Source organism: Lissotriton helveticus, chromosome 3_1 (genome assembly GCF_964261635.1).
Source record: "Lissotriton helveticus chromosome 3_1, aLisHel1.1, whole genome shotgun sequence".
In the NCBI taxonomy this organism is placed as follows: domain Eukaryota; kingdom Metazoa; phylum Chordata; class Amphibia; order Caudata; family Salamandridae; genus Lissotriton; species Lissotriton helveticus.
This window is the reverse complement of record NC_136061.1, coordinates 1,381,075,618-1,381,089,674: the sequence shown is the minus strand read 5'-3', so window position 1 is coordinate 1,381,089,674 and position 14,057 is coordinate 1,381,075,618. Positions and strand designations below refer to the sequence as shown.

Sequence of the window (14,057 nt, the reverse complement as noted above, 5' to 3'; positions counted from 1 at the left end):
CAGGCCCATATTAAAGGGTTCACATTAAGGACTCTAAAAAATGGGATCAGCTCATTTAATAAGAGCATTCAGCCCAGTCCTGTGATAAGCGTCTCACCAGCAAAGTTGAGTGCCTTTCCAATACACTGATGATGAAAAATATTAGGGGCATATTATCAAGGAACGGCGTTAAAATTATCGCCATTTTAGCGGCAGGAAACTGCTGTTAAAGCAGCGATAATGGGCTTGATAATATGCCCTTGAGAATTCCAATAGAAGCCCATGTTCTAGTGTTAACATGGGCTTCTATTGGAATTCTCTACTGCATATTATCAAGCCTATTATTGCCGTTTTAGCGGCAGTTTCCTGACCCTAGAGCGGCGATAATTTTAACGCCGTTCCTTGATAATATGCCCCTTAGTTCTCCGATGTAATGTGCTGCTTGTGGAAAGACCAGCCCAAAGGAACACAGGTGTTCTAGGATGTCCCCTATTTGATGTTGAAACAAGAGACCTTACCAGCGTAAGGTGGAAGACCTGAGCACGCCTGTGTGCTAAGTGTTAGGCACAGAAGGTAAACAAAATGTTTGATGGTTCAAAGTTCTTTATTCACTTTGTTTTTTGGTTCATAAGTCTGAATCCAAGTTATTTTTTCTTGGGCAATGATTGATGTGCAGTCAATTGGAAACAATTCCGTAGTCAAAAATTCACAATTGAAAATGTGGAAACAAATGTAAATATCCCCGATGCATTTCGAGCTAGAAAAGCTCTTCTTCAGGGGGTCCACATGATCTAAAAGAAAGTGTGAAATGTAGAAATTTACTAAATAACAGGGCCCGAGGGTAATGATGGAGAGAAATAATAAAAGGTGCTAATGTGCAACTGCAACAGCAGCAAAACATGCAAGTTATAAAGTGCACTGGGTGTGCAAGGCGGAGCATGCGTAGAGGTAAGTAAGTAGTGGCAGGCATTAGATAGATGAATAATCCTGGGATGATAAATGTGGGCAGTGCGAGTAAAAGAAGGATGGAAATAATCAAGCAGAACCGAGTGCAACCGCGGTGCCAAAAAAGTTACAGGAATTGCAATCGTGGTGTCCATACATGAATGGACTGTGAAGATAAACAGTGCTCTAAAAGAATACCCAATTAGTCGAAAAAATAATAATAATTATGATGAGCTTACCAAAGATGTGAAATGGTGAAACGGATAACTGTTACATTCAAAGGTCCAGTACGACGGGACGCCGACAATGGAAATGCTGAAGTGCGGGAGAGGTGCGCATGCATGCTAATACGGCAAAATGAAAAATAGAAAGGGGACTGCGTTGAAAGTAAAACTGATTTAATCGGGACGGTCCGAGAGGGTAAACCAAGTTTAAATGTGAGCGTGTGGGAACAAAACGCTAAAGGGAAATCCAATGAAGTTAAAAAATTTTGAAAAATACATATAACGTGAAAATGAAAGTGGATCCAAACAAGTATGAAGGGTAAATGAAACCAATAGAAAGGGACAACAGGCAAGATCATAAGAATGCGAAAACAGACTAGGTGGAGAAGTATATAGATTACCAGGGTGAGTATGGATAAAAGGTAATAAAATGATAAATGTAAAGAAAATCTATATGAAAATGTGCACAGAAATTTAAAAAAGAGAAATCCAGAAAAAATACAAAAAAATGAGAAACTGCATAACAGAGTGTGCCTGAGAAAAAAAGGGGTAGGGACCCAAACAGATGTGAGAAAGGGAATAAGTGTGAGTGAATATGGAAAAAAAGGAAGTACAGGAGGACAATTGGAAAGGGGAACCATAAAGGTATGAAAGGTAAAAAACGGTGAAGGGGTGAAAGATAAGGATGGTATAACAAAATTGAGAAACAGAGGTGACTATACGAGGTAAAATGTGTAAAATATGTATAACTGATGCAGAGGAAAATCCATCGAACAATAGCAAGCACAAAAGGGGGGATCAACAGGTACAGTAAACATAATACAGCGGCAAGTTATAAGAAACTGCTATATTCCAGCCGTTCATTGAGTCCATTGGGATGAGCAGAGTTCATCTTAAATATCCAGTGTAGTTCTCTCTGGAGAAGGAATTTTTTGGGGTCCATGCCCTCCGGTTTCTGGACCACCTCCAGAATTAGAAAACGAATTTGACTGATGTTGTGATTGAGCTGTGTGAAATGGGCTGATACGTTGGATTTCAAGTTTTTATTTCTGATGTTACTTCGGTGTTCGATAAGTCTTGTTTTAATCTTGCGTTCTGTTTTTCCAACGTAAGCAAGTCCGCAGGGACATTTGAGTAGGTACACAACGTTGGTTGTATCACATGTTGCGTTTACTTTTAGTGAGATAGGAGTGCCTTTGGTGGGATGCATGATGGTATTCCCAGGTATTATGTTATGGCAGTCCATACAGTTGTGACAAGGGATAGTTCCTTTGAATATGGTAACTTGGATGGTACGTGGTTTCAACATAGTTCCTAAATTCTTTGAACGTTGTTATGCAAAAATAGGCATGCTGTTGAGAATTGTGTTGAAATCAGGTTCAAGTTGTAATATTGGCCAATGTTTCATGATACATTTTTTGATCAAGTGACTCTTCGTAGAGAATTTTGAAACAAATACATTCCGTTGTTCAGTTATGGTAGATTTACATTTGGGTTTAAGTAGAGTTGATCGGTCAATCGTGTTTAGTCTGTCACGAGCCATGTTAACCACTTGCTCAGGGTAACATCTTTTGAGAAATTTGTTGGTAATGATATTGCTATCACATTTGTAAGCCTCATCAGTAGATGCGATTCTTTTGGCTCGCATTAGTTGCGAGTACGGTAAATGTTTCTTCAGGCTGGGTTGATGAAAACTTGAGTAGTGTAGATAATTATTGCGGTCAGTGGGTTTTATGTAAGTTGATGTAGCAAGTGTGTTGTCGGTAATTGTGATGTCCACATCCAAAAATGAGATCCTCTTAGAATTGATGTTGTGGGTAAACTGTATCCGGTTGTTGATGGTGTTGAGAAGACTGATAGCAGTGGTGAGTTGATGTTCCGAACCAGTCCAAATTAAGAAAATGTCATCGATGTAGCGGTAATAACATTTGAGGTGATCTTGCCAATGTGGAACCGACAGAATATTTTGGGTTTCAAAGTCTTGCATAAAGAGATTGGCGTATGATGGGGCGGCGCAATTTCCCATTGCTACGCCTGATAACTGGATGAAAAATGTGTCTTGATATTTGAAATAGCTGTGAAGTAAAGTGAATTCAATCAATTCCATGAGGAAAATTTGTAAGTCAATGGGTTTGTTGGTGTTCAGAAGAGCTGATTCAATGGCTTGAATGCCAAGGTTGTGGGGAATGGATGTGTAAAGCGAGTTTACGTCAATGGTGCATAGTAGCACTGGAACTTGTGGGTCGATGATGGTATTATTGATTTTGGATAGAAAATCTGTGGTGTCTTGTAGATAGCTTTTCATTTGGGTCACTGATCATTGTAGATGTCGGTCTAAGTAAGTGCCAATGGGTTCATGTATAGAGTTGCATGTGCTGACAATTGGTCTGAATGGAGGTTTGATGGGGTCCTTATGAATTTTGGGAATCATGTAAAAATACGGGACATTGGGATATGTTTTGATAAGGTAACTGCGATCTTTGTTAGTGATGGTTCCATGGGCCACGGCTTTGTCAATGAGAGACTGGAGGATAGCAGAATATTCCTTGGTAGGATCGGAGTGGATCTCCAAGTATGTGTAGGAATCACTAAGGTGATTGTTTACGCTGTCTAGATAGAACTGGGTGTCCAGAATTACCAAAGCCCCGCCCTTGTCAGCGGGGCAGATCTTGATGTTGGTGTTGGAAGATAATTGGGTTAAAGCGTTTCTTTCATGTCTTGTCAGGTTCTGTTTGTGGTGTGCCATAGTTTGATTGATGGTGTCCAGGTCTTTGTGCACAAGTGCTTCAAATAGGTCAAGAGTTTTGTGGCTGACTGGGGCCAAGTAAGAACTTTTGGGGCGTAAATCCATGAGAGTATGGTCTTCAGTTGATGTTGGTGCAGCACATACATTGGTAAAAAAGTGTCTGAGACGCAATGTACGCATGAACTTATAGAAACATACTTGAGTTTCAAGGTCGTTGGTGGTATAGGTAGGGACAAAGGAGATGCCTTTTTGTAAAACCTTCCTTTGTGTTGCCGAGATGGTAGTTTGGGAAATGTTAATGATTAAGTTCTGTGACTCCTCGTAGATTGAGCTATAGGGCGCTATAACTCGGTTGAACCGTGACCGCCTGGATCGCCGGTTGCATCTGTGCCTAATCCTAAAAAAGGCACCGGTCCAGTAGTTTGGGAGGAAAGTTGGCTGGTGGAGGCGCCACTTTGTTGAGGCTGCACTTGACGTGGGGGTCGTTGTTGGTTTTGACTGGGAGGTCTTACACCTTTTTTCGAAAGAAACTTATCATCCCTATTCTTAAAGACTTAAATATATACAGATGCCGCTTAGCGTTTTTAGAGTGCCAGAAAATGGAAACTGTTTTTATGGTAGCCTCAGTTGCTGAATTTTTTAAATCTGTTTTTAAATGTCGTAAATCGATCCAAATGAATTAATCATCATGTTGTACACATGTACCTAAGTTTGGTGTTATTTCCTTCTGGGTGATTTTAAATAATGATCACATGACTCCTCTGTAAACTGTACCTTTTTATGCTACTTTTATGGTTATTTTTTGCTTTTTAACCGAATAAAGTATTTGAATCTGAATCTGACTGGGAGGTCTTGTGCGTGTGGAGTCATCAGAAGATGTGGTATCTCCATCAGTAGATCTAAAGTGTTGGGCTCTTTGTTGTCTTCTTGCTGCATAAATTTCAGCCCAGTTGTACACTTCCCCGAGTTTGTAGTCAACGGTATCCCGTTTGAATTTACGCAGCTTGCGTTCATTTATCTCTTTGGTATATTTTCCAGTTGTAGTTTAATGTCATCCAAAGTTTGGCTCAGTTCTTCTGGAGTAAGTTTGGTGCTTAATTCTTCTTGTAATTGAGATACTTCAGTGGTAAGATCTTCTAGCATTTTTGACAATTCTTCCACAATTAATAAAATAAGATCAAGTGAGCACTTGTTTCTAATTCTGGAGGTGGTCCAGAAACCGGAGGGCATGGACCCCAAAAAATTCCTTCTCCAGAGAGAACTACACTGGATATTTAAGATGAACTCTGCTCATCCCAATGGACTCAATGAACGGCTGGAATATAGCAGTTTCTTATAACTTGCCGCTTTATTATGTTTACTGTACCTGTTGATCCCCCCCTTTTGTGCTTGCTATTGTTCGATGGATTTTCCTCTGCATCAGTTATACATATTTTACACATTTTACCTCGTCTAGTCACCTCTGTTTCTCAATTTTGTTATACCATCCTTATCTTTCACCCCTTCACCGTTTTTTACCTTTCATACCTTCATGGTTCCCCTTTCCAATTGTCCTCCTGTACTTCCTTTTTTTCCATATTCACTCACACTTATTCCCTTTCTCACATCTGTTTGGGTCCCTACCCCTTTTTTTCTCAGGCACACTCTGTTATGCAGTTTCTCATTTTTTTGTATATTTTCTGGATTTCTCTTATTTAAATTTCTGTGCACATTTTCATATAGATTTTCTTTACATTTATCATTTTATTACCTTTTATCCATACTCACCCTGGTAATCTATATACTTCTCCACCTAGTCTGTTTTCGCATTCTTATGATCTTGCCTGTTGTCCCTTTCTATTGGTTTCATTTACCCTTCATACTTGTTTGGATCCACTTTCATTTTCACGTTATATGTATTTTTCACCATTTTTTACCTTCATTGGATTTCCCTTTAGCGTTTTGTTCCCACACGCTCACATTTACACTTGGTTTACCCTCTCGGACCGTCCCGATTAAATCAGTTTTACTTTCAACGCAGTCCCCTTTCTATTTTTCATTTTGTAGTATTAGCACGCATGCGCACCTCTCCCGCACTTCCGCATTTCCATTGTCGGCGTCCCGTCGTACTGGACCTTTGAATGTAACAGTTATCCGTTTCACCATTTCACATCTTTGGTAAGCTCATCATAATTATTATAATTTTTTCGACTAATTGGGTATTCTTTTAGAGCACTTTTTATCTTCACAGTCCATTCATGTATGGACACCACGATTGCAATTCCTGTAACTTTTTTGGCACCGCGGTTGCACTCGGTTCTGCTTGATTATTTCCATCCTTCTTTTACTCGCACTGCCCACATTTATCATCCCAGGATTATTCATCTATCTAATGCCTGCCGCTACTTACTTACCTCTACGCATGCTCCGCCTTGCACACCAAGTGCACTTCATAACTTGCATGTTTTGCTGCTGTTGCAGTTGCACATTAGCACCTTTTATTATTTCTCTCCATCATTACCCTCGGGCCCTGTTATTTAGTAAATTTCTACATTTCACACTTTCTTTTAGATCATGTGGACCCCCTGAAGAAGAGCTTTTCTAGCTCGAAATGCATCGGGGATATTTACATTTGTTTCCACATTTTCAATTATGAATTTTTGACTACGGAATTGTTTCCAATTGACTGCACATCAATCATTGCCTAAGAAAAAATAACTTGGATTCAGACTTATGAACCAAAAAACAAAGTGAATAAAGAACTTTGAACCCTCAAACATTTTGTTTACCTTCTGTGCCTAACACTTAGCACACAGGCGTGCTCAGGTCTTCCACCTTACGCTGATAAGGTCTCTTGTTTCGCCGCGCTACCCTGCCCCTCCCGGACAGAAGGGGTCCACCCTGAGCACCCTAAGAAATTTTGATTTATTGAATACATTGTGATTAAATACATTGTTTAACACGGAGTGCAGCGGACCACACTTTTTCTTGTTCCCTTATTTGATGTTAACATAGTGGTGAGGTCTGGCTGATGTAGGTGAAAGTAAGAAAAGGTGGGACTAGGAGAAGTGCCAGATCCTACTGTGAAATCCATTATTAGGTGTACATGTCTCCTTCTTACAGCAGTGCAGGCAAACTCCTGTACACGCCAGTTAGCTTAGGTTGTCAGCTGAATTAGGGTTCCCTACAGCCGTTTCAAGTGTGCTTCTGGTTAGGTGGTGCAATCCAACCTCAGCAGCGGGTTGTGAGATCTGCACCATATGCCAAACTATCTTTTACATCAATTAGCCTTGTGTTTAGGATACATTATAAAGCTCACTTTGTGAGTGGGACCTAGTTAGAAAATGCCAATCAACTGCTGTTGGGACCCTTTCCAGGTCCTTAAAGACCACATATGGTCTTCTTAGCCTGTTTTTCCTCCTGGTAGGTTTAGTAATAAGTAGCTGCAGCTCACTTTACACTCCTAAGTATGTTTGATTTGCAGAAACATGGTTTACCTTGTTCTCAGGACAACGGTCCTGCCAACTAAGGCAGCAATACCATAGAGTGGATCACATCTACACCTCAACGTCTCTTAAAGATACCCCTTTAATTGTACTCAAGCAATGTGAAAACCTACAACAAAAGGGGAATGCCTGTGCTTGGCTGGAAGAAAACAGCTGTCATCTCCAATACCCTGGTACCTGCTGTCTTCTAACATAAGATAATCGCAATCACACCCAAGCTCACAAATAGGGCATCGACTTCAGTGTGTAAATTGTGCTGGTGGTTGCAGGTGCTGGGCACCAGCATCCGTTTTTTGGGACCAAGATATTTTTCGTCATCAGACTAAGACCCAATGCAATAGTGTTATAGGCAGAAAAGATAAAAATGAGGAAAAGAAAGTCATGAAAAGTGTGAAACAGGGAGAAAGCTGGGACAGGAAAGAACGTGTAAAAGCAAAATAAATAGACATGAAGTGAAGAGTGATGAAACAAAGTGGCTCAAGGTTGGAAAACTGGGTACCTCTGGAACTGGCCGGCTCACACATTCAGCAACACCAATGGTAGGCTCCTAAAAGAAATGTTGACTTTGTGCTAATAATAATGTTATTATTATTATTATTATTATAAATATTATTGTTGTTGTTGTTGTTGCTGTTGCTATTGTTATTATTATTGCTGCTGTTTTTATTATTATCATTACAAATAATTATAATAATAGTAATAAGATTAGCATTGTTATTCGCGTGCGCATTTTGAATAATAATAATAATAATGCTACTATTGTTGTTAATAATAATAATAACTATAATAGTACCCACAACACTGATCCATAATAATAATACCAATAACAATTATGATGATTAGTATTATAATGATTATAGTGCCGCTTTTTATTATTATAATTATTATTACTATTGTTATTCGAAGTGTGCATTGCTTGACTCACCCAATATAGTGACGCCAAGAGTCCTTATGCCAGCAATCAATAATAAGCTTCAAGCAACGTGTATCTGTAGGAACTCATGACAGGGTCTTTAATAGATCAGAAACAGAGCATCAGTTTCCTCCTGACTGGGACAGGAGCCCTCCTCTCACAGATTCCCCATTCTGAGTGTCTTGCCCTTTCTGCCCACTTGTTCCTTTGGCCTCTCTATGGGTTGCATTGTGCGTTTGGAGGTTTTTTCTCAGGTTGTCAGGTGTTGATACACCTATGGTACAGCTGCAGGGTTTGGGAAAGAGGCATACTTCTAATCCTGGTCAAACTTATTTTAGTAAAAGATGCAAAAAGCAGGTGTCAGTGTTTAGCAAAAGTTCCATACTCGCTATAAAGTATCTTCTCCTGCCCGCCCCAGAATTATGGGCTTCGTTGAAAAAAGAATAAATCCAAAGTGCCCATCCACTGTGTCCCTTTCTAGATGTGTGCTGTGAGGCCTCCCTACGGATCCCTATTGGCAGCAATTTATAGGAAGTTGTCCTCACAACCCACATGAACGATTGGCAAACCAACAGAGGCCCACTTTTCAATTAAAGTCCTACAAAATATGAGCAAGGTGACACAGGGAAAGAAACGGAGACCTGAATCTTGGGAAAGGTAAAGAAAAAAGGTTATTTAATGTCCTGTATTCTCCTTATGTGACATCACCGATTGTAAGCAATAACCAGAATTATTAACTAGATCCATGGTGAACAATATCACAGCCAGCAAAGGGCTTAGTTGAGCATTATTGAACATGGGGATGTACGTTATAATTCCAACTATGTTCAATAATCAGATTTACATAATCTTGTGTAAAAACATTTTATATCCATACCCCTCAATACCTTAATTTGCGAAAAACTGGAAGCACTTAGAAAACAGGCTATTCCACAGAAATAACCGGATGTTGGCCCTGTACAATTGTATCCTGAATAAAGCAGCAAAACTCCTAAACCAACTTTAAAGTTGGATTTAAAGTGAACAGTCTGAAATTGAATATATCTCAGGTAAATGACACTTGATCCCAACATAAACACTTTTGAAAGAAGGACAAGAGGCCAAGCAATCACTGTACTAATATATTTGACCAGATTAGTCAAATGTACTCGTTGTGCATGAGTGTCGCTCTTAAACACAACCTACATGCATAAATACAACCCCTAATAACCCCAAGGGCCATTACTCTCCCTACTCATTGCTCTCAGTCCCACGTTACACTGAATTGCTTCTAAGATTAATAGGGACAGAAGTGTGGAGACTGAGAAGAAAGGGCTGGCGGCTGACATACCACAGATCATGGAGAGAGGGGGTTGGGGGCAGGGGTAGCTTTGTGGTCATCATGCTTCACATCTTTGGCAAATTACTCAGTACATATGGAAAGTTCACGCTTTTTAATTTATACTCTGCGTTTTGCACCCGCATAATTTGTCACATTGGTCTGCAGTCCAGCTCCTTTATTGTTTTCTTCCCTTTTCGATCCCCTCTAGTTTAGGTTCCCCAGTCATTCATCCTGCCTGTGCTTCTTTTGGGGTGTTTCCACTTGCCTCCTCCATTATAGTTTCTTCAGTCTCCAGGACTTCATGTGTTACCTGTTGTATTCTGGTTGATTGTGGAGCTTGTTACATCATACAATCGCCGGGAGGCTGGTCAGTCATTCCACCCTATTTACCTCTTCCAATTACACTAGGAAATATTCTGTTCATTTCAGTATATTGTTTTCATTTGTCCAAAGTTATATTGTGCTGTATATTCTGCTGTCTACCAAACAAACACAGTAGAATGCTGTCCTGAATACCTGGATGGCTCCAGTCTCCCCCTCTGTCTCTCTTTCTCTGTCCCTTCCCATCTTCCCCAAATTCTGTGCTGGAGTGTTCCTACATCACTCTAGAGGTGGTAAAGAGAAGGCTGCGAATAAAGACAGGTTCAGTTTGTAGTTACATAAATCCTCTAATTTATAGGTTACAAATAAGGGAATGGCAATCCAAGACCCCAATATATCTTGGAATTTGTTATTTGACCCAGGACTGTGATAGCACCTTTTAGACCTCACAAAACATGACTTACTTAGCATATTAGCTAGCTTTTCATCTGGTCTGCCTGAAAAGGAGGGTAAATAGTCAAAATTGAAATGTGTGGAGTCCATAGGATATCCTTTATCATTCATCAATGCTTTACTAAACTACATTCCCAGTTTACTGTGCAGAAAAGTAATTTAGTGCTCAATTTAGTAATGTACCTTACTGCCACTTTGGGACTTCTAAAGTTATGGGTAAAACACACACTATCATGAAACATATTTCTTTAAGGGAGGCTTCTATCAAGAACAGCCAGGCCTCTTATATTTTAGTTATGTCCTTTTCCACAGAAATTGAATGCGGAAATGTACTACTGAGAATAGGCATTCCCTGGCAGGAAAATACAGTGGTCTTGATTCACAAAGCCATGTGTTGGGGTATGTTTGACTTACACAAATTGCTGGATTTACATGAGGAATTTTCTCACAAAATGTGACCTTTGCCTTGTGAATCCTTTTACAAATGTGCAAATATACTGCACAATAGTATATAAGTATGTCACGAATCATTCCACTCTGGGGATGAGGAGCACGCACGGAGGGCAGAGTATCCTGGTATGTTTGAGAACACATAACAAATTCTCGATTTTGTGAGTATTCTCAAAGTTTATTCCATCCCTGGAAAAGATCAGTGTTTTACTCATGCCAGTTGGCAGAGTACTCTGCTTAATTCAGAGACTCTGTCCCTCACCACCCCTTGTTGTAAATAGTTGGCAGAATTAAATCATTTTCCATAGTGGAAACAAGAAGATGAAGGAAATACCTCCAAAACTGATGGAGGGGGAGGGTTGGACAATGATCCTCTTAAAGGGAAACATGTTTTCTTAGTTTAAAAAAAAGAAATACAAAGATGATGGCATGTCAGCGTATGTCTTTGTACCATTCTGTGAATTTGTGCAATAAATCAGTGAAAAATGATCTAGGTTAAGTTTAGGCAGAGGCACAGGAATCGTGATTTTTCATCGATTTTAGCATCATATCTCTCGAAATGTATGAATCTCGTACATGTAATTGTTTTAGAAAAAATCTAGGTGTATATCAATAACTAGTAAAGTTAGTTATTTTTTTTATTAACGGAGCACATAACAAACATTGGAGTAAGATGTGTAGCTCTAGACACTCATTTTTGGGCTTCTCCACAGCTCTTAATGAGGACCTTTGATAGTTCATAGTACAGGCATTAGTTGACGCTGGGAAATATACCACTGACAATGATATGAAATGATCCGTTATTACAAAAATATACCACATTTAATGAAGTTTCACATCATGTAATTAAGAGGTACATGTGAAAAAACTGATCCAATAATTAGAGACCAAAATATCGACCTTATAAAATATCTCAATTTGAACATTTCAATATATTTTAAATACTTAACTCTATCCAAAGTCACGTCCCATGACTTGTGTATGTATGATTGTATGACTTATACTAATTTACACTTCAATCATCTGTCGCACCACACTTGGTGCTGGCGGTGGACAACGGATTTTAGGAGCATGTCGAAACATTTGTAGGGAGATATTTTTATATGGCCGATATTTTGGAAGCGTACGTTTTTTATTCTGTGTTTTAAAGTGCTATCAGAATTGACACTAATCTCCAAGACGGAATAACTTACCTCGTGTAGCACAATGGTGTATGAAGCTCCGAAGTCTACCAGGCCAAGGGGAAATGAGTAGGTTTTATCGTCAATTAATCCTTTTAAGTCGTTGTAGCTTAATGGAAAACAATGTTTATTGTCATTATTAGTCAAGCAATTGAGAACCCCACCCCACAATTCAGTGTGTAATGTGAGCTCCTGTAAAAAAACAAAAACAAGCATTGGCATAGCCAATAGGTCTTGCCAAAGGGACCTTTTGTGTCAAGCCATGCAGTAGAATAGGGTTTGGGGGAGGGTTGGGTGAATTTAGCTTTAAGCATTGTTGCACCATTAAAGAAGCTTGGTAATTGGCATAAAAACGTTCTTTATGTGAGACATGGCAGGTAGCACAAAACAGAAGCTTCTTGTGCACTTGTTTATTAAGCGATTTTATGTGCAGCCTCCAATGCAACACTAAAACGTGCAGGGCAAGAATGAGGAGAAAGGCCAGTAGGATTGTGTTACAATTTCAGAGAAACTTAAATATTTAAACTACTATGAGCATAAAGAAGTATTGGAGATTCACTGGTTGGAAGAGGGTAAAAATATAAAAGGGGGTGTGCGCACTAGAGAACACAATTAAGCAACACATAACATGTAAAAATAGTTCAAATATTCATCTGCAACACAGAACAATTTGAGTGTTTAATAAAATGAATTCATTGTTTCCCCCCAGTCTGGGAGGAGATATACTCTCCTTGAAAGTAATAAATGAATGTTGGTGGAATACACACAACCAGCAACACAGGGTAAGCATACATGAATAAATTGGACCAGGCGTTCTGATGATTTAAAAATGGATGGATACGACATGCAGACTGGTGGTGCAACTTGGTGAAGTTTTGTGCTTTCCGAAAGGGTGAGTAAAAAGGAGAGGGTGAATAAATGAATAAAAAGTAAATAAATGAGACTTGCACCGATCGTACCATAAATAGAGAATACCCTGATTTTGGAAAGTGGGTCAACAAAGAATGCCTTCATCCTTTGCTCCTATCTACCACTTTATGGACGGTGCCTAACAAACAAGGGGCAGGAAATGTACGTGCTTTTCAGGTTATAGACATGATGTAAAGACAGACTAAACTGATTTTCGGTGCCAGAAAATCTGGGAATCAGGAAACAAAGTTTATGCTTCCCTGCCCTTGTTGCGGTTTTCATGGAGAACTTTCGAGGCTAGAGTCAAGGGAAACTTTAATGTCCTGTGTGCTTTAAAGAGTCCTCTGACCGTGCTTTGTATAGGAGAGCACACAAAATTAAGTTAGAATTATCAAGTGACAGACCCCATGTTGTGTGTAACACGTTTATTCAGTCGTGCCTTTTAGCCAATATTACATTGTATGGTAATGTTTTTAACCCAGATTATCCAGCTCTAAAGATTTAATTAGGCTCAAGTGTCAAGAAACCCGCTGGGGTATTCATATGCGCTATAAAGACCATCTATTCATGCATTCTAAATAAAATTAGCAATAGGGGCAAATAGAATAGAAACAAACCTCTCAGGAAAAGCACGACCTACCCCTCTAATGCAGAAGCTGCACCTCCTCCAAAGGTAGTTACGGCTATGTGGGTCATGGGTGAGCACGGTTAGGGGTGGGGAGAATGTCAACACAACAAACGGGACGGGGGCAGAAAGAGATACAACAAAGACAAAGGGAGGGGGGCAGGAGCTAAGGGAATGCGGACAACTGCAGGCGGGCGGGAACAAAGTGAACACGGACAACGTGAGGGGGCAGGAAGAAAGGCAACAGAAAGTATGGCGAGAGGGGGGCGGTAAGAAAGACAACATGGACAATGGGGGGGCGGGAGCAAAGGGAATATGGACAACAGAAGGGGACAGGAGCAAAGTGAACAAGGACAATGGGAGGGGGCGGGAGCAAAGTATGTGGCCCATATCTAAAGGATCCATGTAGCAGGGGTGGTCGCCAGGCCATAAACAAAACGACCATAAGGTGTGACAACAGTACACTATTCCCCAACTAAAAGTATGGAATTTATTAAGGTGGACC

At 39.9% G+C, this 14,057-nt stretch overlaps 1 protein-coding gene across 1 annotated transcript in view; it reads right to left on the bottom strand.

Annotated features, from left to right (window-relative positions):
• SLC15A2 (solute carrier family 15 member 2) overlaps positions 1-14,057 on the bottom strand; it is a 603,602-nt gene that overhangs the window by 26,637 nt on the left and 562,908 nt on the right. Inside the window, exon 20 of the mRNA XM_078682022.1 lies at positions 12,031-12,127. Within this exon, the coding sequence (XP_078538148.1) occupies positions 12,031-12,127 (97 nt within the window). The remainder of the gene's footprint in view (positions 1-12,030; positions 12,128-14,057) is intronic.